The following is a 26689-nucleotide window of genomic DNA, read 5'->3' on the forward strand; positions in this document are numbered from 1 at the left end:
CAAGGGAGTAGACTGAATTCTCGGAAGTCAGACAATTTGAAACAACACCCAGATCTCAAGAGTACCCAGGCACCCCTTGTTCTTACTTCCAATCGCTGTCCACCTCTCTTCCCAGAATATTTTCCTAGACTTCCATTGGGTAGTTTTATGCAGTGTAAATGGGGTCATGTATGTGCTCTTCTGTGTCTGGCTCTCATCACTGTTTTAGGGGGCCATGTTGTTGCGTGTACTTGTAAAGTATTCGCCTATTGCATGAATGTACCATGGTTTATCCATTGTATGATTGATGGGCATTTTGGTAAGTTTCTAGTCTTTGGCTGTTAGTGCTATCAGTTTCTGCTGAGTGTGCAATCAAAGACAGAGGGCATGCTTATATTCAGCTATAGTTCATAGCTTTCCTGTGATGGTATCATTTCAGTCTACTGCAGAGTATAAGAATTTCAGTCCATGTCCTCGCCAGCACTTAATTTGTGTCTTCCATTAGACATGGTGGGTATGGAGTGGTATAAGCCTAGTGTTAGGCTGCATTTCTGTAATTGGTTAAGGATACTTGAGTATTTTTTCATATGCTAATTGCCTATTTGGGTATCCTCTTCTGTGAAGTGCCTTGTTGGTCTTTTGTTATCCCCCCACCTCCCAGTTGAATGCCTGTCTTGGTTTGTTTTTGTTTTTTCGAGACAGGGTTTCTCTGTGTAGTTTTGGTGCCTGTCCTGGATCTCGCTCTGTAGACCAGGCTGGCCTCGAACTCACAGAGATCTGCCTGGCTCTGCCTCCCGAGTGCTGGGATTAAAGGTGTGCGCGACCACCGCCTGGCTGAATGCCTGTCTTGGTGGCAGTTGTTTTGTGGTCTGGATGTGAGTCACTGAGACACAGTACTGCAAGTGTCCCCACCCTCAGTGGCTTGCCCTCCAGTACTTGCTGTTTGTTTTCTTTCCTCCAAAAGCTGTTAATTCTAGGGATGGTGGAATGGTTCAGTGAGTGGCATTTGCCACCAAGCTGCAAAACCTTGAGTTTGGTCCCAGGTTGCACATGGTAACTGACTCCTATAAGTTGTCCTCTGACCTCCACACTCAGCCTCCCTTCTGCAACACGCACACACAAGCTGTTAATTTTAGTATAATGCAATTTATCAGTTTCTTCCTTTATGGTAAGCACTTTTTGTGCTGTTTATAATCTTTGTCTGCTCTAAAGCCACCAGAGTGTTCTATGTTTCTTCTAAAAGTTTGACTGTTTTTTTGTTTTTTAAAAAAAGATTAACATTGCTATTTAGATTCACAGCCTCCTGAGCTTGGTTTTGCTGTTGAGCGTGAGGGAGCGTTTGACATTTGTGTGAATGTCTAAGTGGTTTAGCACCATTTATTAAAAGTATTTACCCCATGCACTATGCTCTCACTTGTCATATGTCAGTTTGTGTAGAGTCTCCTGCCCATTCCTCCATCCTTTTCTGTTGATCTAATTGTCTCTCTTTAGGAGGTTTTGTTATTTTGTTTTTTCTTCTTTAATATTTTAGTATATACCTTTAGTAGGTATTAATGTTTGATGGTATGCTACCTCATTTTGTTCTTTTTTTTTTAATTTTTGAAGTATGGTGAATTGATGTGTGTGACTATGAGATGATGAACTAGTGAATTCATACCAGACATTTGAACTAGGGAAATGAAAACAGAGTGAGTTAGACACTGAGAAGGAGTGTGTGAGCTTATAGGAAAGAGTAGGATGTCTGAACTGGTGCTTTATGCATTTGGGCATTTTTGAAAGGTGTCGAGTTCCTACGTGGATGTGGTGAGGACTTGTGAAACAAGCTGTTGGGGGTGTCCTTGAAGACACAGATACCAGGAGACAGACTAAAGTGTGGGTCTTTTAGTGCCTGACAGTTTCTAATTTAGTATGTACCTCAACAGAGCAGCCAGATCAGTCACCATCCCCCTCTACAGATGAAAGAGTGGGCTCAGAGCCAGTGACCTCCTACAGGCTCCAGGAGAAGCCGTGGTCTAATTACACCGAACTGGCACTCATGGTCTAGAGCAGCTGTTCTCAGCCTGTGGGTCACTGACCCCTTTGTGGTCAAATGACCCTTTCACAGGGTCACTTAAGACCATCAGAAAACACAGATATTTACATTCCATTTATAACAGTAGCAAAATTACAGTTATAAAGTAGCAATGAAAGTAATTTTATGGTTGGGGTCACCACAGTATGAGGGGTTGCAGTATTAGGAAGTTTGAGAAACCACTGTTCTAGAGTCTATGCTCTGTTCAGTGTAACTTAACTATCATGTTGTGGGAAAGGCTTGGGAGCTACCTTGTTGAGAATCAGAAGTTTTGTGAAAAGACAAAAATAGTATAGAAAATCATGTGAGTAATGAGTCAAGCGTAGATGTTGGAGAGACACCTAAGGAACGCTCTGGAAATACTAAACCTAATCCTTGGTAGTTGTGGTGGGATCAGATGACTCCTTCCCTTTGTTTTATTTTCCTGCGTTTTCTAACTTTACTATAGGGGACATTTATTATATGGATTAAATTTTTTTGACTAGATTATATTCATGGAAAAATAACATAAAAACGGGTACATGATATATAGTACTTTTACAGTAAAAGAATGGAATGTTTAAATATTTTGTTTCTTGTTTTTCTTTTTAGAAATGCACTTAGTGATGGAAAGAGGGCCATTGTTTTGAAGAACACCTGGCCAAAGGTAGGCTTCTTCTGTACTGTACAGTGAGCACGCCCTTGAACCTTACCCTTGTATGAAAACTGGTCTGTGGGATAGCGTCTTTGTACATAAAAATGCTAGGTGATATCCAGAGAGCTCAGGGACAGGAAATGGGTTCATGAGTTCACTGTACGTTCAGGGCTTGGCTGTGAGAGGCGGTGAGCAGTAAAGCAATCCATCCCAGCAAGTCCAAAGCCCTTGCCTTAGTGGAAGAGAAGGGAGTGATGGGTTGGAGGGGAGAGAAGGAGGGAATCAGAGGGAGAATGAATGAGAGACTCTTTTTTGCCTCAGGGTTAGAAAGGCATTCCAAAGCTCCTCCCAAGTTTTAATTCTACTTTTATTTAGACACAACAGTGTACAAGTATTCCCTCTCACCCCCAGCACCAAGTTTTCTTGAGTAATGTAGTGCACAAAATCAGTAGCAGAAAACTTGGTTATACACAATTTGTCAAGACATGAATGTACTAAGTGGCTAGGGTGAGATCACCTGTTACATAGCTCTCATATATAATTATAGGATTTAGATACTGAATATGCAGAGTACTCTTAAAGGAAGTAAGAAACCTGAAAAGAAGGTGGACCATGAAAATGATTTAGTTTTCATAGAAAACTTATCCCGAATGGCCAATAGAAATGAGAAACCTGCCGGGCGGTGGTGGCGCACGACTTTAATCCCAGCACTTGGGAGGCAGAGCCAGGCGGATCACTGTGAGTTTAAGGCTAGCCTGGGCTACAGAGTGAGTTCCAGGAAAGGTGCAAAGCTACACAGAGAAACCCTGTCTCAAAAAAAAAAAAAAGAAAAAGAAAAGAAAAAAGAAAGAAATGAGAAGCCAAGGACTGGAGAGATATCTGTGGTTAGGAGAGCTTGCTACTCTAGTAAAGGCCGGAATTCACTTTCCTACACCCATATATATTTCCTACACTGCCTATAACTCCAGCTCCACAGGATCTCATACCTTCTTCTGGCCTCCCAGGCACCCCACACATATGCACACACAAACACATACATATAAAAACGTTAAAAATATAAGTAAATCTTTTTAAAAATGAGGAACTTGGCTCTGTTTCTAATAAAGTTATAAGGGATAAAGATAGAGAAAAACCCAAATGAAACAGAGTAGAGGACCTGAGGAACATAGACCCACATAGCCACCAGCAAGTAAGGTGATGTGATGGTGTTTTCGTGAGACTGAGGGTCCTGAGTGATGTACTCATTGAGTAGTAATGACAGGAATTCAGTTAACTGGTAGGAATGTGACTTGCTTACAACTTACTTGGGAAGAGGTAGGATGTCCACAGCCCATGATTACTGTATTCTGTGTGCACTTGATCATGTGTGTGTGTTCCCTAATGGTTACTTGATTTCATGTGCGTGCACCCTAGACATTTTTTTGCATATCTACACATGGTAAAATGTACAAAGTCACTGAAGCATTTTTATATTTTTTCAGTTCTGAATTTATACTGATTGATTGGTTGATTGTGGTAGTGATGATTGAACCTACAGACTCAAATACTGACAGTAACCCTCCCACTGAGCTCTGTCCCCACTCAGCTTTCTTTTTCCCTTCTTGAGACAATAGTTTCATTACCTTGCCCTGGCTGTCCTTGAACTCACTTTGGTCCAGGCCTTGAACTTGTCACCTTCCCACCTTTCTCCTGAGTAGCAGATTATTGGTCTCTGCCAGAAGGCCTGTCTTACAGCATTGCTCTGGCCTAATTGTCTCGTGGTAAAGTAGTAGATGAGTGTCGTATTTTCACTTGATCCAAGTGGTTACTTTGGTTCTTCTGATGTGTTCACATCTTGAACACCCTTCCTTTCCCTCCTCAGTCTGGCTGCTCTTTCTCTGAGTCACTCTCTTGACCTGTGGCCTCCTCACCTTCCCTCAAATGGGCAGGACTCATCCCTTGTTTATTCTCTCTATCCTGAATGCTTTTCTTCAGCATTGACCAGCTATTTTATCGCTGGTCGTTCTTCACTTAATGTCCCTTGGTCAGCTGTTTCCTGGTCACGTCCCCCTAGGTATTTCCTGGTCTCTCCTTTGCTTCCTTTCTCCCCTTTTTAGCATGTAGCTTTTTTTTTTTTTTAAACATGCCATGTGTCTAGTTAAGTACCATTCTAAGGCAAAGGTTCTGTGATGTACTCCGGAATCTGAACACTCTTGACACTAGAGTTCAGTTGTAGGGCAGCAGTGACAGATTAGACACCAACGAAAGAACCTGCAGAACACAGCGCCACGTAGTCACAGCTGACGGGAGTGACATGAGCAGGCGTACTGTTGCTGGCTTAGTGAATAAATCATCAAGTACTAAGTTGTGTTGGAGCCAGGTTGGCTGACTTACCAACATTTATGGATTTTAAAAACAGTATTAAATGAAAAGAGTCAATAAAAGCAAGCATACCATAGGTTAGGAGACTACTTACTCTGGATGGTCTTTGCTTCCGGGTAGGAGAGGGAAAGGAAGTTAGCAACTTACCATGGAGATTATAGTCATGTCTGTGGTTTTACTGAAGAGAATCTGAAACATATGTAACTGTTAAAGCATAGTTCTCTGTGTTCTGTTTGTCTTTATAATTTATTTTAATGAGGTTTCAAGGCAGCTGAGGTGGACCATCAGGTAAAGCGCTTGCCATGCAGTCCTGATGACTGACTCCTGAAAGTTGTCCACTGGTTTCCACATGTGCGCTGTGGCATGTATGCATATGTGTACACACACAGGCACTTGAGCACACACACCTCATAGTACCTGTTCCAGATAAGACATTGTTTGGGGCTAGATTCAGTGCTAGCTGGTGCTTGTGTAGAGGGTGCTCAGCGTCTTGATGTTTTCATAGTGAGTCAGTCTTTTGCTTGAAGTAGAATCTTTGTTGATCACTGAAACTTGCATTTGATGAGTATTTAATACTTGTAAAATAAGTCATAGAATTCTTAGTAATAAAACCCAGATCATATTAGTTTTCCAAAGATCTTTTGTAAATTTTTTATGAGTATTAAAACTTCCTTTTTTTGAAAAAAAACTTTTCTTAATGCTCCCTTATCTATGAAGTCCCAAGGAAGACCTTCTGGAATTCTCTCTCTAGACTCCTGTTGTTCTGTTCTTCCCGTCGCTTCCACCCTGTCTCCCAGATTCTTCCTCCTGAGCTGAGGTGGAGGGACTCTGTTGAGGAAGTTGGAGCAGTCTTAGGATTGCATATTCCTCATCTCTCTTGGATCATTCTGTTCCGTTGCCCACAGTCAGTGTTTCTGTTTTTGTTTTTGTAAGCCACAATTTCTTTTTGTCTCATGTTATTCCATCTTAGCTGAAAGTATAGAGTCTAGGCTCCTGGATTTTACAGACTTTTGCCATGCAGTGAGAACCTTCAAACCAACAGCTGTTGTCCGGGGAAGAAGAACTCCCCTCAGTTACCGATGTAGTTAATCTGAGGTGCACCCTAAGGTAGTCGTGGTTGGGTTAGGTGCATGCCTACCTGTAGATCAATCACAGCTTCCTGGATCACTCACCCTTCCACTCAGCTGTATTGCCAGGGTAGGATACTAGAATTGATGGTTCTGCCAAACAGAAGAGTTAGAAATGATGGCTTCTAGTGGAAGGGATGGAGGTAGGCCAGCATTGGGGGATTTCCTCCTAATGTCATAGATAACCAGAGTTTCAAAGGCAGAACAAAACTTTGGTACTCGGTTTCAAAAAAGAGATAATTTTAATTTAATCTTAATTCAGACAACCTCAGCAAAAAGATCTGAGAAAATCCTCGTCAGTCATTAGGAGTTGCACTGAATTTTATAGAGTACAGGCAAAGGACCCAATAGAGGGTGAGAATAGGGGGGTGGCAGGGGAATGAAGAGAAATACTCACTGAGAGTTTATGGCCTGTCGTTTCTCATGCTAAGCTGTGTTTTCCTCTTTCAAGGCACTTATCCACACTCTGAAGTCGATCAGTGTCTAGAGGTAGGATTTTGACCTTATAGTGTATCTGAGGGATCTCAGCTGTCAGGAAATAGAGCACTCACCCTTAGGGACAAGCGATGTTTAATGAGGCACCGTATGAATCAGTATCTTTGACCTAAGACTAGACAGTCTGCTAAACTTCTGTAGAGCTCACAGACAGGCCCCAAGGACACAGCACAGAATCTGCACACACACACACCACTGACTTCTATTAATGAAAACTTAGTTTTTTAAAGGAACACTTTTTTTTTTTGGATTGTGTTTTCTTTTGGATTCTTGTTAAAAAGAATGTTCTCTGTAAGATAAATTATAAATAAGGAGTTCTGGACCAGTATCATGAGTCAGGTTCTGCGCTTTGTTTGTGTGACATGCTGCAGGTTCCAGCCTCATTGGCTGCTAATCATCCTCTGGTAGATTTGTTCCTAAAATGGGAGTTTGATGTGTGGGTAGCTCAGAGAGGGCATTAGTTCTGTTAGCTTTCTAGAGTCAAAAGCTAATATTTAGAGCCAGAAAGGGTTTTTTAATTTTGTAACAACTAAAATTCTTAACACTGGAATTAAGAGTAAATAAAACCGTTACCTTTCAGACTTCTCTTGCATCTGGAAACTGTATTTAGAGGTAAAACACAAGCTGACCAGAGGGAGAAGCAGTACTGGAGGTCGCCGGCTACAGTTCTCGCTTGTCTCTGTGCCCTTGGAAGTGTCGGCAAGATAGCGTAGGTGCTAGTGGGTCCCTCCAGTTCCAGGAACCTTTGACTTCCAAAGCGCAAGGGTGTCATGACTTAGAGACTGACTGCATTCGAATAGTTTGAAAAAATTAAGTTGTTTACCTAAAACTAATGACTTTATACTTTATTTAGCTAAATAATTATTTTGTTCCTTAATAGTAAACTATATCAAAAGTTAAATTATTTTCTGGGGGTTCAAAAACTTTAAAATACTGGTTTTTAGGTTAATTATTAAAATTACTTGCTTATTTATAACTTTTTACTTAACTCATTAGCCACTTTATTTTCTGGGATTTTAGTATTTTAATTTATTTTTTATTGATAGGCCTAAAGTAATCCATTTCAACCAGAAAATATTTTCCTTATCTATCTTCTTTAACCTAAGCATATTTTTTGAGAAAAAATTAAATTTATCTTTTTGGAACAGGGTCATTATCGTTATTGTGATGCTCTTTCTATGCTGGGGGAATATGACTGGGCCCTGCAAGCAAACATAAAAGCTCAAAAACTCTGTAAAAATGACCCTGAGGGAATCAAGGATCTAATTCAGCAGCATGTAAAGTTACAAAAACAAATAGAAGACCTACAAGGTATTTCACCTAAGATTCTTTTGGTTACAGTCGAATTCCCTTTAAAACTTTTGAAAATGGATTTCTTGGATTAATGGAGGACCGTACCAATTCTCAATGGTTTGTACTTCTGTTATGCTGTCCTGGTGAAGTCTCTTGAGTTCTGTCTCTGTGTAGAATTATGATAGTGTTGTGTTCAGCTAGGTGATTGAAAGTGATTTCTTTATTTGAAACACAATAATTGAGTTTTTATTTGTTTTGTAGAAAAATACCCCTTCCTGCACTTTCTGATAACTTTTTAAATTTGTTTTTTTTTTTTTACTAATTTCCTAAGAAAAGGCTCTTTAGTATTGTTTGATGTTTTTGCACCAGCTTTGCAACTAATTATATAGCATGTTGAACATCTGTCATTATCTATCAATCATCTGTCACCTATCTATCATCTATCTGTATCTATCTATCTATCATCTATCCACCCATCCATCCATCCATCTCAGAAATCAGCTGTGCAGATTAGGAATTTTGAGCTCTCACTCACAGTTATTCATTTCTGTCCTTGTTTTCTTCCCTCACTCATTTTTCTTTCTCTGATACTTAAAATTCCTGTGTTTACTTCCAGCATATAGATCTTTCTTCTCTTTTTTTTTTTTCCTTTGGGTTTTTAGTGTCTGTATAGTCGAGCTGAGCAGTTCTGTTTGTGCAGCGTCATGTGATTCTAAGATTGTGAGCTCCTTGCAGACAGGTACTACCTGGTTCACATTTATGTGTTGCTGGCATCTTATTAGTGATCATATATAATGGGCTATCTGACAAGATCGTGAAGTTTGTTGACACGTTGAAGTTAGAAGCATCTAGAATTGTAAAGTGCTAAGATTTATTTTTCAGCTTTCAAACTTTTAATGTTTTCAACTATCAGCTTAAAAGAATTATTGAAGTATTTTTAAAGTCTGTGCTGCTAGTCCATTGATTACTGTGTGTGTGGTTGGCTTTTATAGGTCGGACATCAAGTAAGAATCCAATTAAAGCTTTTTATGAAAGCAGGTGAGTTAATATCAGGTTAGTGGCTGCTACTTGGAAAGGCTTTTCCTATGAATTTAAGAATCACTGCCAATTTAAGAGCTAATAGCAACTTTTATATGTGGTGCTGGGAATCAAACCCAGGGCCTTATACATTCTAGACAGGTGCTCTACCACTTAGCTATATACTCATTCCCATAGTGGCAACTTTTAATTAGGGATGAAAGAGAGGCTTGTTTTGTATGTTTGAGGGGTGTGTGTGTGTGTGTGCAGGCAATTGTATTCCTGTCTTAAAACAGGTGACTTGGAAGTTCATTATTCAGCTATTTTTCTGGACCTTTTGAATATATGTAGCCTATACCTGTGGGAAAGAATAAAATGAGATTTTAACATTGCCTGGCTTGAATGGGGACCAGTGTAGCCACGTGGGTCCTGGCCAAGGAGCACTGGGATGGAGTGTGTGCCTGTCACTTCCCAGTGTCTTTCGAAGGCTGAAGGCAGACTGACTGTCGTTATAGGTAAAGACTGTAGCCAGGGGTCTACATTTTTGTCATTGGCAGTTTAAATAGATTGGGGAAGGGAAAGAATATGATCAAAATATACTGTATGAAAATTTAAAAATACTAAGAAATGTAATAAAAATTAAAGTAGATGAAGCTTTTTCTAAGGCTTGTTTAGATACATTGGATGTTAAAGCAATTAAAACAGGAAGGTTTAGTTACCTTACTATTAGAACCAGAACCACTTTTCTTGAACCAGGCTTAGTTATATCGGCCCAATTTCAGATTGAAAGTACTATTGATATGTAAAGCCCGTCTTAGCAGTGGAGATCTTTCCAGAATGTGATAATTGGCTTTCGATAAATGGGCTGTGATGCTGCAGCTTGTTAAAGAACCACTCCAGATGTGTGTCAGCTTAGGAATAACATGACGGTTCGATGTTATTTATCACCCCCAGGGCTTACATACCTAGAAATTCATCAGCACCTGCTTTTAGAACATCACTTAACTTTGTGGAAACAGACAGAGGTTTCAGAAAAACTAAGTACAGAATGGCAGATGGTGGCAATCACAATCTACAGGTAAGCTTAGCTAAAATCTCCGGTTATTTCAGGTATGAACGGCCTCACTTTTCACAGTGATGCTTTGCTGGTAGATGCTTTGGTGCCCTTTTCTCTATTACTACCAAGAAAATAATTGGCTCACATCAGGCAACCTGGCCATCTCATCCAGCTGCATAAAGATAATGTTCAAATCTCACATGATTTACCTTGAAACCGTAGTTGTGTGTCTTAAAAATATTTTTCCAACACTATTTGGCCCCTTAGTTTGCCTGTGTGTGTGTTCTCCGTGTCTCTCTCGGCCAGTCTCTTGGGGTTGAATGACGGTCTCGTCTAGTAGCCGAGTCTTCACTGCTCGCTCTTCACAGTGACAGGTTTCTTCTGTCCTTTCCTTTCTCTTGTGTGCACTGTATTTGGTTACTGGTGTTCTGCCCACCCACCACCCAGCGGTTGCTCGGGTTCACTTTGGTTACCCTTGGCAGCCATGATCCCAGCCTTTAACTCAGTGCTGTGTTCAGCAAGTGTTGTCGTCTAAGGTTTTTTTTCTGACACCCACAGGCCTCTAGCCTGACTCTGTCATCAGATGTCTTGGAGTATACTAAAAGCTGAATTCATATTTACATTTTGCTTCCAGATTTGAAGAAGGGAAGGGGGGTGGTTATTGGTTGAATGATAGACAGAGAAGGGAATTTTCCAAATCCCATTTAGTCATTTTGTGGATAATACAGAAAATATTTCATTCCGTTAGAAGGAAAAGCGAACAGGCATTGTTCAACAGTTTATATATCAGGCATCACACTAAGCATCAGAAAGAAGATTGTTATTCAAGAATTTGTCATTTATCTTGATTTCTTATTTTTAGTCATCATGATGTTTGCTTGTTTATACATTTAGGCTTCATAACCAGCTTTGTATTTTAGGTGCTTGAGTGAATCCTATTATATTCTAGTTTAAAATCTGTTTCTTACGTGATTGCTGACACTTTGGCTATATTGCTTTTAAAATCTCACTAGTGTTATTTTCACGGGCAGGTGGCAGATGAGGCTTTGAAGGGCGATGATTGTGACTGTCATCCTGAATTTCTGCCACCTCCAAGTGAGTAGTCTCTGACTCGTTGTTGCCACCCGAACCTCTGTGCTTGAAAGGTCGTGCGAGCCTCACTTGGCTGTGCTCTTGTCCCCTACGTGATAAGACTTCAGTAGCTTTAATTCTGAAGTAGTAATCTGCTCTCAGTCACCTTTTGTCTCCGTAGTGAAGTACCTAACACAGATTAGCTATGCAGTAAGAGAGGTCTGTTTGGGCTCAAGATTCTGAAGGGTGGTCATAAAGCATGCTGCCTGTGTGGGCTCAGTTCTGCTGAGGGCTGCTGATGGCAATGGCCAGAAGTGTGTATACAAGCAAAGTGCTCGTGTCTCAGACCAGGAAGCAGTGAGAGGGGAGGCGAGGCTGACGCCCCATAGCATCTCTAGGAGGGGACCCACTGTGACGGAAAGGCCTGTCCTTGGGTCCCACTTCCATAAAGCCTTCATAGCATTCCCATCCTGCCACCCTGGGCACTTGAAACTAAGCTGTGGCAGTTTGTTTCAAGAAAGCATTGAGGGGACTGGAGAGAAGATTCAGCAGTTAAGAGTTCTTGATGCTCTTGTGGAGGACTCAGATCTGGTTCATGACACCCATTGGTAGCTTCAGTTCCAGGGACTCAGACACCTTTTCTGACCTTGGTCAGGTACTAGGTACTCAGGTGGTGCACGTACATACATGCAGGCGAAACACTCATATGCATGAAATAAATCTTTATAAAAGGAAGGACAACATTGAGGTCTAGGAAGATGGCTCAGTTGGTATACAGGGTTCACTAGAGGAGCAGAATGGAGTTGGGTGAATATATGCCAACGGGATTTATTATTACGTTGAGTTACATGATGTGGTCTGGATATTCCAGTGTCTGTCTTCACGCTGGAGAGGCTAAGAACACAGTAACCTTCAGTCCTCAAGACTGGAGGCCTCAGCAGTCCCAGTCTGCAGCTGGAGGCCTGAAGATTCCTGGAAGCCACTGGTCTTCGGTGGACCTTGGATTGCTGAAGACGCTGCGTCTAATGTTAGTGAACAGTTACCAGTATTAGCAGCAGCGGTGGTAACAGCAGGGTAGATGAAGTTGCCAGTGTGACAGGAAGGAACGTGAAGGCAAGCAGATCTCCCTAGACTGCTTTTTTCTGGCTGCCTCTGGAAGGTGCTGCCACAGTTAGGGTGGGTCTTCTCACTGATAAGAATATCTTTTACTAGTACACCTAGTAACTCTGTCTAGTTGCTGACTCCAGATCCACCAGTCAGGTGACAGCCAAGATTATCTGTCACAGTTGGTAAGGAGATTGTTGAACTAGCATAAGGACCTGAGTGTGATCCCCAGCACCTAAGAGCCAGGAGTAGTGGCACATGCCTGTAATACTACACTGAGAGGCAGAGACAGGATGTCTTCAGATCACTGACTAGCCAGTTTAACTGAATATAAGGTCCAGGTTCAGTGAGACCTTGTCTCAGAAAACGATGGAGCATGGTTGAGGGGGACACCCAGAATTGACTGCTGGCCTCCACACACAGGAGCCTGAGCACACCTACAAATGAAAAGACATCATTGGACATTTCAAATTAATGCTGGCTTTTAATAAGTTTAATTTTGTAAATCCAATAAAAGTAATATAAAGATAAAGCACATTGCTCTTCCTTGTCTTCCCTTAATTTCCTTTAGGCCATTGTTTCTCACTATTGAGAGTTTTTACTATTATCTCCTCTAACAACAGGAATCCTTTATAAGTATTTTTCCCTTAATTGGCCTCCCTCATAAAATTTAACACCACAGGAATTACTTTTGATTTTTGAGACAGAGTCTCAGTCTATAGCCAAGACTGGCCTCACCCTGTCACACGCTAGGATTATGGAAGTGAGACCCCACATCAGGCTTGCGTCTGTATTTATTTACTTATTTTTTAAATTGATTTTCAAGACAGGGTTTCTTTATAGCCCAAGCTGCCCTAGAACTCTCTATATAGCCTGGCCTTGAACTCAGAGATAGCCTGCCTCTGCCTCCTAGTGCTGGGATTAAAGGTATGAGCCACCACCACCCAGCTTAGATCTGACTTTTATATATAAAAAGTACTGTTTGTTGTTCTTCTATCAGAACATCTGATTTTGACTCTGTGTAGGGGTGATTTTACCCTGTTGAGAAAAGAGGTTTTTTCCATTTGGAGTACTGCAACAATAATTCCACAAACTCGGTAGTTTATTTCTGTAGGCTGAGCAATCCACTGTCCTGTACCTAGCAGATTCAGATTCTTTTTTTTTTTTTTGGTTTTTCGAGACAGGGTTTCTCTGTGTAGCTTTGCGCCTTTCCTGGGATTCACTTGGTAGCCCAGGCTGGCCTCGAACTCACAGAGATCCGCCTGGCTCTGCCTCCCGAGTGCTGGGATTAAAGGCGTGCGCCACCACCGCCCGGCTCAGATTCAGATTCTAATGAAGCTCTTGTCCTGGTTCATAGATGGCTGTGTTCTTGTTGTGTGCTCACCTGGTGGAAGGCTGAGGCGTCTGTCCAGGGACTCCTAAGACCACTGGTGTGAAGCCATTCCTGATCTGAGCACTCCCTTGAAGGTTCTACACTCTAACATTAAGTTTTCAACACTTGACTTGCACAGAGCAGGGCATTCAGGCCATACCTGTTCTTAGTTTAGTTGTGTGCGTTAATTATGTGTGCTTGTCTGTGGATGAGATGTGAGTGTGCACGCATCACGTATTTCTGGATCTCCTTCTGTATTGTATTTTGAGGAAAAGCTTCCTAAGGTGGGTTTGTATCCATCTCTGCTTTTTACACCCGAGTCTAAGGAAATACAGATTCTCTTGATGGTTGAAGGTTATTTCACACCAGTTACTTACCTTGTGCTTTGGTTTGAGTTTCCCTTCCTTTCAGGGTCATAGAGATGGGACTGTTGGCCTTGTAGTAGTGACACCACGTCATCCTCTTCTCTTTTCCCTGTTGGTTGGTTTTTCTTTTCAGTGGTTTGGCTTCTGTCAGCCATTTCTGTCTTTCCTGCCTGCAGTTCCATTTTCTCTCGGCTCCATTTCCACGTACCTAGTCAATTAGTGCTGGGGAGTTTCCATGTGGTTAACATGCTAAACTTCAGAGTGTTGGGAATTCAGACAATGGTCTTAACCAATGGAACCAGCAGCATGTGAAATAGCTATAAGGATAATGCTTTAAAAGCTTTTAAAAAGTTATTATTGGATAGCACATGTAAATAATTTAAATCTTGTCCATCCATCAGCATTTATATTCAGGCAAAGAATTTGAGGTCCCAGAGTTAGTTTCGTAGCTTTGTCCGTGCCCGCACAGCAGAAGTCAAGTTCCCAGTACTCTTGTGGTAGTTCCTAACCATTGGTAACTCCAGTTCTAGGAGCTGCAATTCCTCCTGCTGACTGCCGCTGGCACCAGGCACACGTGCTGCACACACATGCAGGCAGAGCACTCCTACACATAAAATAAAAACCAACAATTCTGAGCATTAAAAAAAAATCAAACCAGAATTCTGCTTTTCCAGAAGCTTTTGTGTTTGAGGACATCAAGGCTCTGTTCTCTTTATCTGACATGCCTGTCACTATCTCCCCGGCCTTCTATCACATACACCCTGTCCCTCTTGCCGTACTCACTCCCTAATACAGCTTTGAGGATGTCACTCTCCTGACTTACAAAGAGGCATAACTTCCTTCTCCTGCCAATGGAATCAAGACTGGGCGTACAGAGCTGGGGGTCTACAGGGAAGGTCTGTAACTTGCCCCGATACCTGCCTTTGTAGCAGACTTTGGCCCTTCCACCCTCCGGAGTTCTTTGGATAATGTATTTACCTAGTATTTCTGAAATGAACGCCAATCTTGGGTTGAGTAGTTTTTCCATATTTTGCTTGTTCTTCGAAACCAAACAGCTTTTCCAAAATATTCTGGCTAAAGTGATTATTCCCCCTTCTGTGAATTAGAGAGAAGTTACTGACTATAGAATTAATATATCAGCAACTTAGTGTCTTTTTTTTTTTTTTTTCTTTTGGTAATGGTTTGTTGCTAAAATGACTTGTGTTCCTTCTGGTCTATCTTAAACTGCCTGAGAGCAGAAACTGTTGCCTATGTCTCTGTCTGCCTAGACCCAGACAATGGCTGTCTAATTCTGATGGATTCTCACAGTCACACATCCTCACCAGCTTGTCTTGAGTTAGTGAAGTTGCATTCACAGACACTGTTGCTTCTTTGACTTTCTTATTCAAGTTTACATTTTTGTTGTAGTTTTATTTTTTGTTGGTTTTCTGCAATCCAGTTAACATGCACTTTATTTTTACTCCTGGTCTTGGAGGTTCTGTGTACAGGTTTCAGGAACAAATACTTTTATGTTCACAGGTCAGCCTCCAAAACATAAAGGAAAACAAAAATCACGAAACAATGAATCACAAAAGCCCAGGTTTGTTTCTTCTCTAATTTTATAGGGATTTTAATGGCGACCACATTGGTTATAATTCGGAGCGGAATCAGCATGTTGATAATATTTCTGTTCAGTAACTTGGGTCATTATCTGTTTACTCAATATTTGAAGTGAGTGTCAGTTAATATACTTTTTTCTTTATGTAAATAAAACTGCTTTATTTTTGACAGTGTTTTACAGTACATGCTTTTTTTTCTCCTTCAGTTATAATGCACAAGTGACTTTACCAGATTTGAAAAACATTTTGGAGAAACAGTTTTCAAAATCTTCTAGAGCTGCACACCAGGTAATAGAGAAGGCTTTTTCTGTAGAAAGAGCAGATTGTTTCCCAGAGATTTAATAATAATGCTAACTTCAAATATTTCTTCAGTATTTAATAAGACTTAATTGCTTACAGTTTCTTTTTGCCTACTGTAAAATCATTAGAGCCCACTTTTCTTTTGAATGATTTAACATGAGTCAGATAAATGTGATATATAAGCAAAGTAAACTTCATTTAGAAATTCTGTTTTATAGTGATGAAAATGACATATTAACATGGCTGAGAATATTTTCCTAAATATGTGGGTTAGTTAAAAATTCTGTTATTTTAGAGCTACATAACAAATCTTATAAATGACTGAAACAAATTTCTAATTGTTTAGAACTTTCATCTAACAGATTTTAGTTATGTGTTAACTGATTTTTACTAAGTATACAAAACATGGAGGACTTGAAGCAGACAAACCTTTTGAAGATACAGAAATTACTTAGACATACACTACAGTCACTGAGGGCCCAGTTTGCTCTTTCAACATGCTTGTGTTAGAGCCTATGATAAGAATTGGGTCTGTGGTAAGAAGGTTCAGCCTGTTCATTGGGCTTGTCCAGTCCAGAGAATCCAAATTGGGAGTGTATTGAGGGAATAATTCCAACAAAACTGTCGTGCTCTATTGATCTGTTTTCTTAAGTAACAAAGCAATTAAAATTGGATCAATTCCTACAAAGCAGATAATGGATATTTTTGGGAGAATATCATATTTCATACTGTTAAGTTCAGACCTTAAAAGTAAATAGTTTTACATTGTATCTTAAATACTCTAACAAACACCAGGTTTATACAAAAAGCCCCTCTTTTCCTTGTTTAATTTGAGAGGAGATTCTCTTAAGTATTGGGTAGAAATCACCAGGAAGCTTCCGTCATGTGTCATCAAGGCTTTGTAAGATTGCACACTGAAAACTTGTCTTTTCTCTCCGACTGACTGGTTTATTGGCTTACTGTGATCTCATCCCTCCACTCTATGGAACTTATACCCATTGCCATGCAATTAAAATACAATTTTAAGCTGGGCGGTGGTGGAGCACACCTTCAATCCCAGCACTTGGGAGGCAGAGCCAGGCAGATCTCTGTGAGTTCGAGGCCAGCCTGGTCTACAGAGTGAGGTCCAGGACAGGCAGCAAAACTACACAGAGAAACCCTGTCTCAAAAAAAACCCAACCAACCAACCAAACAAATAAATAAAATAATTTACATGCATATATCATCAAATTAAAAGGCATAAAAGTACTGGTACCTTTAATTTTAGTTCTCTTTGTCTTTCCTTGAGTTTAACTTACTGATACGCATCCTGATAGTTCTGTCTGGTTATATTTAAGTACATGTTAAGCATGACTGGAGTTAAAACTTGAAATAGTGCCAGGTGTGGTGACACGCCTTTAATCCCAGCTCTGGGGGGCAGAGGCAGGTGGATCTCTGTGAGTTTGAGGCCAGCCTGGTCTACAAAGTGAGTTCCAGGACAGCCAGGGATACACAGAGAAACCCTGTCTCAAAAACAAAAACAAAAAACCTCGAAATAATAGCTACCTTTTGCTTAAAATGGAGGTTTGTTTGAGGCAGGGTGACTGTTGTTAAAAATCTGAGAGTGGCCGGGCGGTGGTGGCGCACGCCTTTAATCCCAGCACTTGGGAGGCAGAGCCAGGCGGATCTCTGTGAGTTCGAGGCCAGCCTGGGCTACCAAGTGAGTCCCAGGAAAGGCGCAAAACTACACAGAGAAACCCTGTCTCGAAAAACCAAAAAAAAAAAAAAAAAATCTGAGAGTGATCAGTCCATAGATTGCTTGTTCTAATGTGTCCTAATTGTTTTAGTCTCAGCTACAAAACTCACCCATGGAAGAGGTGGCCTGGTCTTAGTATGTTGTTAAAACTTCAAAATACTCTGCTGGGTCTGGAAAGTTAAACAGGATCTGCTAAAAGGAGCCACCCTTTCTTGTCATGGACAGTGACAACATGGCCGGCGGAGGTGATGACACAGCACCTTTGAAAGTATATTGCTGAGAAGGGATTTCATGATAACGGGGCAGTTTAGGTGTTTGCTATCGTTTATAAAATATTACTGATCACAGCAGTGGGATAGCTCAGTGGATAGAGAACTGACTCCTGCAAGTTTTCCTGTAACTTCATGTGGGTGTACTGACAGGTGCACTTACCCACACAAAATAAATAATCGTAATTAATTTTTTGAAAATTTTTCTTATTACAGATCAGCTTACTGTCTTAAACTTTAAACTAACAAGGTACAGATTTGGACTGCTGATTTTTTGGTGGTTGTTGTTTTTATCCAGGATTTTGCTAACATCATGAAAATGTTAAGAAGTCTAATTCAGGATGGGTACACAGCCTTGTTAGAACAGCGTTGCCGCAGTGCGGCACAGGCCTTCACAGAGTTACTGAATGGTTTGGATCCTCAGAAGATAAGGGTAAGTGTGATGGGCTGCAGCTTTGTTAGCTTCAGTGATGCACCTCAGATAGGTTTAGAAGAGGACCTGGCTTTAGCTTCTGGAATGTACCCTAGACCCGTGAGGTCAGGTGACTCCTCCCAGTGTGGGAAGCAAGTAGTGGTCCCAGTTAGTGTGGGTACTCACTCCTTGACCATTGTTGAGGTTTATTAGAATTCCTGGCCTTTGTGAAGTTAAGGATTTGGACTGTTTCATTCTTTTTTTTTTTTTAAAAAATATTTATTTATTTATTGTGTATACAGTATTGTGCCTGCATGTGTCCTTGCAGGCCAGAAGAGGGCACCAGATCTCATTACAAGTGGTTGTGAGCCACCATGTGGTTGCTGGGAATTGAACACAGGACCTCTGGAAGAGCAGTCAGTGCTCTTAACCACTGAGCCATCTCTCCAGCCCGGACTGTTTCATTCTTAAGCAAGGTTTTAAGGACAGACACCTCAGTCTCTCTTTAGGCCCTGTTACATGCAAAAGAATGCACTCATTCTAATCCATTATGAATTGTGCATCATGATTCTCTGAGACACTGAGTCTATGTGTTAAATAGTTACACGCAGTGGAACAGCTTGTTTTGCAAAATGTATTTCTAATTCATTTGTTCTGTCAGTAAGATGTTGGACTTCTGTTGTAGCTAGAAAGTTACTCTAATGCAGAGTGGACAGGATTATGTTCGGATTATTAACTAGTGCATTTTTATTGACAGCAATTGAACCTGGCCATGATTAATTATGTATTAGTAGTCTATGGACTCGCTGTTTCTCTCCTTGGAATAGGACGACCTGAGGTAAGCTTTGAACAGAGATAAACAATGAATTATGAATTGATTGTTTGAGACCTGCCTGGACCAAGATCTTGTCTCCAAAAAAGAAAAGAAAACTTTGTTTATATTCCTCCTAGAAAAAGGCTATACTTGGCAGTTACTGGGAGTCTCCTTTATGTACATGTCATAGCATGGTAGGATAGGTCATCAGAAACACACTGTCAAGGGAGAAGCGTCATTGTGCTTCTGTTGTTATGTATAGCTTTGTAAACATCAGCATATTACTTGTGGATATCTGAGTATGCAATCTGTAATAGTAAAAGTACCCCAGACCATCTTTAGATCACTTCAAGTTACCATTGCGTATAGTGATGGAGGGTGGAGTGGGTCTGAGGAGGTTAGAAAGGACATGTTAGTATAGTAGTGTGATGATTGATTAGAAAAATCAAAAAGAAGAATGAAGGGCTGGAGAGATGGCTCAGAGGTTAAGAGCACACTGTTCTTCCTGAGGACCTGGGTTCAAATCCCAGCACCCACATGGCAGTTTAAAACTGTCTGTAATTCCAGTTCCAGGGGATCTGACACCCTCATACAGACATACATGCAGACAAAACACCAACGTACGTTAAATAAATAAATATTTAAAAAGAAAAAGAGAATGACCTTGCTAATAGTATTTAGATCTGGGTGGCGTTGGGCTTCCCATAGCTGCATGTAAGGTTTGGGTGGGACTCGCTGGGATCCCGTGGCTGTATGCCTGCTGCACATTCTGGGGATGCTTACTTAGAGTGTCATTTGGTTTTACGGTCTCCTCTTCTCTGAATGCTGAAATGCTTGCAGATGTGTTCAACTTTTTTGACATTGCAGCAAGAAATTGAGATTTAAAAAGTCTTATAATGATTTCGTATGTGGCTGTTTGTATAGCTGTCCTTGTTTGCATGTGGCCCCACAGGCTGTAGATAGCATCTGCTTGCAAGAGTGACCTTAATTATAACATGCACACATAACATGCCCTTTCTGCCTACCTGGGCTCTAAGCTTCCCTAGTTACATGTAAGCTTAAATTACCACTTAATTAAAATAAGAATGTATGATTCACTTCCATGGACTTGTGGTACCTAAGGTCTTCTTTCTTTGTTCTTAATGTGACAGCTGGATTGTCTTCCATTAATGCATAACTGATCCCATTTTCTATTTCTAGTAGGTAGTTGGAGACAAGACTTTGTAATTTTTTTTTTTTTTTTTTTTTTGGTTTTTTGAGACAGGGTTTCTCTGTGTAGCTTTGCGCCTTTCCTGGAACTCACTTGGTAGTCCAGGCTGGCCTCGAACTCACAGAGATCCGCCTGGCTCTGCCTCCCGAGTGCTGGGATTAAAGGCGTGCGCCACCACCGCCCGGCAAGACTTTGTATTTTTAACTGTATCATGGTAGAATAATACCATGTTTTAGCCGGTCAGTGGTGGTGCACGCCTTTAATCCCAGCACTATGGAGGCAGAGGCAGGAGGATCTCTATGAGTTCCAGGACAACCAGTGCTACACAGAGAAACCCTATCTTGAAAAAACAAAAACAAAAAAGAATATCATGTTTTGCTTTATCAACATTGAAGAAATAGTTTTATTGCATCTGTGATTTACTCTAAAAATAGGAAACTGATTTTAAAGAAAAAAAAAAGGTATAGTAGAAGTTACACATTCAGAAAATTTTCACCAGACTAATGTTCCTGTTTTTCCTCAAAAAATTAAAGGTAACAATTTTAGCTCTTAGACTTTTCCTGCGTGTGTGCAGTGTATTTGGATCATATTTACTGCACACACTGTCCCTCAGCTCCTCACAGCACCCTGCCCAGAGTCGCTCTCAGGAAGCCTGGTGCAGCTGTCCTTCCATGCATTCTTGGATTATCCTCACAGCACCTTAGGAACTCCATTTGTCCAACTTCTCTTCAGTCACAATGGTTGCTGTTGTTTCTCTCAGCAAAGTCTTTTTGGTTTCTTCTTTTTTTTTTTTTTTTCAATAGTAGAATTATCTAAAGCACAGAGATTCCCTTTGTTGAGAATGTTAAGAATGTACTCTGAGTTCTGTTAAGTTTTTACCATGGGGTAGTATTTAGCACAGGTGCCTTTCTCGTTCTGTAAAGCATCATGGCAATGTCATTGAAATGGCAGTTCTTCAAAGGGAACAGCACTTAACTACCATATGTTCTGTGGTGTGTCTCTACCCACATTAGTTGTTTTTAAACCATGAATTCATACCTGTGTGTGTTGATAGTAGGCCTATGCATTTGAGTAAATGTTTTTTGACTGGTGGTCTGTTTTCAGCAGGATTAGTTTTGATATTATCTCTGAATTTCCCTGGGTGCCACATTGATCAGAAATGTATATAATTTATAAGAAAATGAAATATAAAGGGTAAAGTTTTGCAATAGGAACTTTTTGACAAAAGTTTTTTTAAACATCAGACAACAATCAACTTTGAGACAGTCTGTGTAAGCCTTTCTCTCATGTAAGGAACTGTTCTCCCTGTTTTTGAAGGAGCTGTCTGAAGCTGAGAACCAGTTCAAAAGGATTATCGAACACTATCCCAATGAGGGGCTTGACTGCTTGGCCTACTGTGGAATAGGAAAAGTATATTTGAAAAAGAACAGGTTAGTAGAAACCATGGTAAGCTACAGTTTGGGGTCTCTGTGATGATTAAATCATTTTATAGAAGGGAATTTGGGGAGGTTTGTAGTTTTTTGGTGAGCCTATGTGTACATACATGTAGGCTAGAGATTGATGATAGGTGTCTTCCTCTATTTTCACATTATTATTATTACTATTATTATTATTTTGTTGTTGTTCGTTTGAAATCGTCTCCCTTTGTAACCCTGGCTGGCCTAGAACTCACAGAGATTAGTCTGCCTCTGCTTCCTGAGTGCTCTCCCACCACACTTGGCTAAATGTTTTTATTTTATGTGTATGTGTAGCTAGAGTTTTCCTTCCTGGCCCACAGTCAGGACAAATCTCTCTCACCCGCCAGTCCCACAGCTGCTCAGACCCAACCAAGTAAACACAGAGACTTATATTGCTTACAAACTGTATGGCTGAGGCAGGCTTCTTGCTAACTGTTTTTATATCTTAAATTAATTCATTTCTATAAATCTATACCTTGCCACGTGGCTCGTGGCTTACCGGCATCTTCACATGTTGCTGGTCATGGTGGCGGCTGGCAGTGACTCCCCCACTCAGCCTTCCACTTCCCAGAATTCTCCTCTCTCTTTGTCCCGCCTATACTTCCTGCCTGGCCACTGGCCAATCAGTGATTTATTTATACAGAACGATATCCACAGCATGTATGTACGGGTGTTTTGCCTGTAGTAATTCTGTGTACCACATGCATACAGTGCCTGAGGTGGCCAGAAGATGGTGTTTGATCCTCTGCAACTGGAGTTCCACGTGGATGCTGGGAATGGTTCCTTGTTTTCTGCAAGAGCAGCAACTGTCCTTAACTACTAAGTTACCTCTCTCGCCTCTATTGTTTTGTTTTGTTTTTTATATTTTTTGTGGTCTCAGCGTATAGCCCCAGCTGGCCTGGAACTTGCCGTGTAAATCAGGCAAGATTTGAAGCCACAAAGATGCACCTGCTTCTCAAGTGCTGGCATTAAAAGCATGTATCACCCCACCCAGCTCCATCGTATTTCTTTAATTCATTGTTACTGTCTGTATGTGTCCACTGTGTGTTACAACACCTGGTACGCACTTTGGAGAACAACTCGTTCAGTTCTGTGCATCCACACTGACATGGGGCCCAGGTGCTGAACTCTGGTTGCCATGCTTTTGTGTTAATTCCTTTATGCTCTGAGCCCCCATCTCTCTGGCACTTCCACTTCACTTTTTGAGACAGTCTGTCACTGAACCTGGAGCTTGCTGTTGCAGCCCATCTGGGCTGGCCAATGAGGCCCCAGGATCCACCTTTCTCTCTCCACTCGCATCCCTCGTCCCAGCACTGGGGTTCTAGACTTTCACTGCCGCACTGGCCATTTATGTGGATGCTGGGAACCCGAACTTGGGTCTTCTTAGATTACAAATATCACCACAGGGGCTGGCTTATAGTTGAGGTTCAGTCCATTGTCATCATGGCAGGAAACGCCATTTCCTGCCATGTTTCTGCCTAGGTGTTTCCTAGCTTTCAGTCTTGTCTCCCTAAATTGATTGTAGCCGTGAGGGAGCAAGATATAGCTTAGTATTTAAGAGCAGTCTGTTTGGACCCTTGCAGTCAGAGTTGTGGATTTATTAGGTTACTTTATAGGGGGAAAAAAAAGTAACTTTTGATCATTGAACATCATTCATAACGCTTAATTAGAGGAAATTTTATGATATTCTTGGTATCTCTATCTTACCATGTGCCCACAACTTCTTTGTGGGTTTTTTAGACAAAAGAAAGTTTTTTTAGTTTCTGGTTATTGTCTGTCTGGGATCAGGTGTGTAGGGGATTCTGGGACAGAGATGTGCTTAGTTTACATTACTGCAACAGGATGTAGCACGGTGTCTTTGTTTCTATAAAGAAAATATATTACATTGAATATTTATGTCTATTGATTTATCATAGGTGGTCTTTTTTTTTCATTTTTATTTATTTATTTTATTATCAGCTTGATACAGTACAAATTCCTATCCTAATAGTGAAATCTTTCACTGAGGCTTGCCCACTGATTGACTAAAACCAAAACTTAAATTATAAGCCACAGTCATCCTAGGGTCCCCCCTGCCTCCCTGGTTCTGTGGGTTGCAGTCTTGATTGTTCTTTGTTTTATATCTAGTATCCACTTATGAGTGAGTACATACCATGTTTGTCCATCTGGGTTTGGGTCACCTCACTCAGGATATTTTCTAGTTCATTGTGTTTCTCGGCTGAGTAGTACTCCCTTGTGTATATGTACCACATTTTCTTAATCCATTCTTCAGTTGATGGGCATCTAGGTGTATGTGGTCTTTTTAATAGGTTTGAGGTCTTGGTGAATTTTACTGTGGAGTAAAATATCACATCTCTGACATTTTCTTTCTTCCCAATTTTGGCTTTAGATTTCTTGAAGCTCTTAATCACTTTGAAAAAGCAAAGACTTTGGTCTATCGTCTCCCTGGAGTTCTAACTTGGCCCACAAGTAATGTGATTATTGAGGAGTCTAAGCCAGAAAAAGTCAAGGTAACTTAATTTTTTCAAACATCTCACTCTGGCTAAGAGCCTGTCTGTATAGAAGACATAGATAGCAGTGCTGATCACTAAATGCATTGGACGCTTCTGTGTGCTGTTCTTACAACTTGTGTTTATTGTTAGTTTTCCTTAAAGCAGTCCTGTGATGGGGGATCATGACCGTTTCTATCTCACACACGGGGAAGATGGAGTTTGGAGGGCTTAAGTGATGAGCACAAGGTTAAACTGCAAGGAAGCAATAGAGTATATGTAGTACTGTGTACCTAGGTGTTGGTATGGTGTTGGTATTTTATTAGAGCCACTATAGTTATTGATACACTGTAGTTATTGATACACTAGTTATTGATAACACTATAGTTATTGATACACTAGTTATTGATACACTGTAGTTATTGATATACTGTAGTTATTGATACACTAGTTATTGATACACTGTACTTACTGATACACTAGCTCTTGATACACTGTACTTACTGATACACTAGTTATTGATACACTGTAGTTATTGATAACACTATAGTTATTGATACACTATAGTTATTAATACACTGTAGTTATTGACACAGTACTTGGCTCAGAAAACAGAGAATCAGTGTCATGTCTGAGACCATAAGGACTCATTGCTGGATCCAAAAAGACTAAACCACACGTGAATTTGTGAGCTTAGGCTTTACTTGTGAGTTCCCACATGCACTTAGAACTTGATTTTGGGTGAATCTTTTAAAATCATACTTAACTTTTAAAACTCAAGAAGATAAATAATTTAAAAAGTAGACAGGATTTTAATAGATATTTTTTGTCAAGAAAATATAAAAGTTGCCAACTAGCACAGTGTCAGTATCTTGGAAATGCAAATGAAAACCAGAGTGACAAGCCACTTTGTACCCACGAGGCTGTAGCAAGGGCATAGGAAAAGTAAAATGTTCATGCATTACTGGTTGTAATATAAAACCTATAGTTGTTATGTAAAAATAGCCTGACAGTTCTCGAGAGTTAAATACCAAGTTACTGGATCCTTTAGCAGTTGTATGCCTCAATATGTACAGAGAAAGGAAAGCATACTCTCTAAAGAATTTGATTTGTGAATATTCATTCTAGCATAGTCTATAATGTCCTGAAGGAGGTGGGTCTGGAGCCTTGTTCCATTGGTTAAGAGCATTTGTTGGTTTTGGAGGACTCGGGTTCAGCTCCTAGCCCCATATGGTGGTTCACAACCATCCTTAACTCCAGTTCCAGGTGTCTATCTTGTCTGAGCTCTGTGGGCACACAAATGGTGCATGTACACACATGCATATAACATAAAAACAGAGACCGATTTTAAAAGTTTTATAAAAATAGGCTGAAGGGGGAAAATGACTCAAGTGTCTGTCACATGATGAATGGATAAATAAAAAGTACTGGTACAGGTCACAACATGGATGAACCTTGAAAACCTGGTAAGGTAAAACACACACATAAATTTGAATGATACTCTTATGTGAGTTGTCTCATGTATAAGTTATAGCTTAGCACAGAGGGTAGAGCGGAACAAAGCCAAGGATTGTTAAGTTTTCCTATCTTCATTCAAGACTGGAGACACAAGAGCGAATAATCACAAAAGCCAGCACTACAAGCCTTGCACAGATCTCTCAGGGCCTTCATTCAGGGTGTAAGTACAAATACAGAGGAGTTCAGAGGGCCAAACAGAAGTGTTGATTCTAGATGAAGTGATGAAGTTGATGCTGGATGTCTCCTTCCTTCCCGTTCCCCTGGACTTCTTTATACCTTTGTTATATTACATGGACACCCAGAGTTCAGAAAAAGGAGGAGTAAGTCCACAGGGTCATCAGGAGGTCTAGGCTAGCATCCTCATAAATTGTGAGCTGAGGTTTCATGGTTACAACAGTATAAAGTTTAGATGGTGACTGAAATTCTAATGGTATTTTTTTCCCCAAACCTATCCTGACTTTTTTTTTTTTTTAAGAAAAAAACTTACTAAATATTTATAGTTTGTTCTTAGGCAGAGGTTCTTGAAATCACCAGAATTTTTGTTGATACATTCTGAGGCAATATTTATCATTTTTCTTAACATTTTGTTTTCAGATGATGCTGGAGAAGTTTGTCGAAGAATGCAAGTTTCCCCCAGTGCCAGATGCTGTTTGTTGCTATCAGAAGTGCCGTGGATATTCCAAAATTCAGATTTACCTAACTGATCCAGACTTTAAGGTAAGTAATGAACGTACTATTTTGCAAAACTGTCTCAGAATTAATTCAGAATGGATTCTATGAGTGGAGCTCCCAGGTTCTCTGGCTTGATAGCATTTTTATGTCTCCTTCCTTCCCATTCCCCTAGACTTCTTTATATTTATATGTTTGGGTTTTGTTTTGTTTTGTTTTTTGTTTTTTTCTGGGTTTTTTTTTTTTGTTTGTTTTTTGAGACAGGATTACTT

At 40.5% G+C, this 26689-nt stretch overlaps 1 protein-coding gene across 10 annotated transcripts in view; it reads left to right on the top strand.

Annotated features, from left to right (window-relative positions):
- The window catches only part of Ttc3 (tetratricopeptide repeat domain 3), a 106805-nt gene that overhangs the window by 31827 nt on the left and 48289 nt on the right, over positions 1–26689 (top strand). For 7 of the 10 annotated variants that reach the window (XM_052741264.1, XM_052741254.1, XM_052741255.1 and 4 more), the window contains 12 exons: positions 2642–2696; positions 7816–7978; positions 8953–8998; positions 9932–10055; positions 11066–11129; positions 15551–15656; positions 15751–15832; positions 18147–18281; positions 19018–19098; positions 21602–21714; positions 24131–24251; positions 26343–26465. In XM_052741264.1, the coding sequence (XP_052597224.1) occupies positions 7846–7978; positions 8953–8998; positions 9932–10055; positions 11066–11129; positions 15551–15656; positions 15751–15832; positions 18147–18281; positions 19018–19098; positions 21602–21714; positions 24131–24251; positions 26343–26465 (1128 nt within the window). In that variant the 5' untranslated portion in view covers positions 2642–2696; positions 7816–7845. Of the gene's footprint in view, positions 1–2641; positions 2697–7815; positions 7979–8952; positions 8999–9931; positions 10056–11065; positions 11130–15464; positions 15526–15550; positions 15657–15750; positions 15833–18146; positions 18282–19017; positions 19099–21601; positions 21715–24130; positions 24252–26342; positions 26466–26689 lie in introns of all 10 variants that reach the window. The other 3 variants (XM_052741258.1, XM_052741260.1, XM_052741262.1) reach the window with 2 other exon arrangements.

This window comes from Peromyscus californicus, unplaced genomic scaffold (assembly GCF_007827085.1).
Source record: "Peromyscus californicus insignis strain IS unplaced genomic scaffold, ASM782708v3 Scaffold_16__1_contigs__length_79575227, whole genome shotgun sequence".
Lineage (NCBI taxonomy): Eukaryota > Metazoa > Chordata > Mammalia > Rodentia > Cricetidae > Peromyscus > Peromyscus californicus.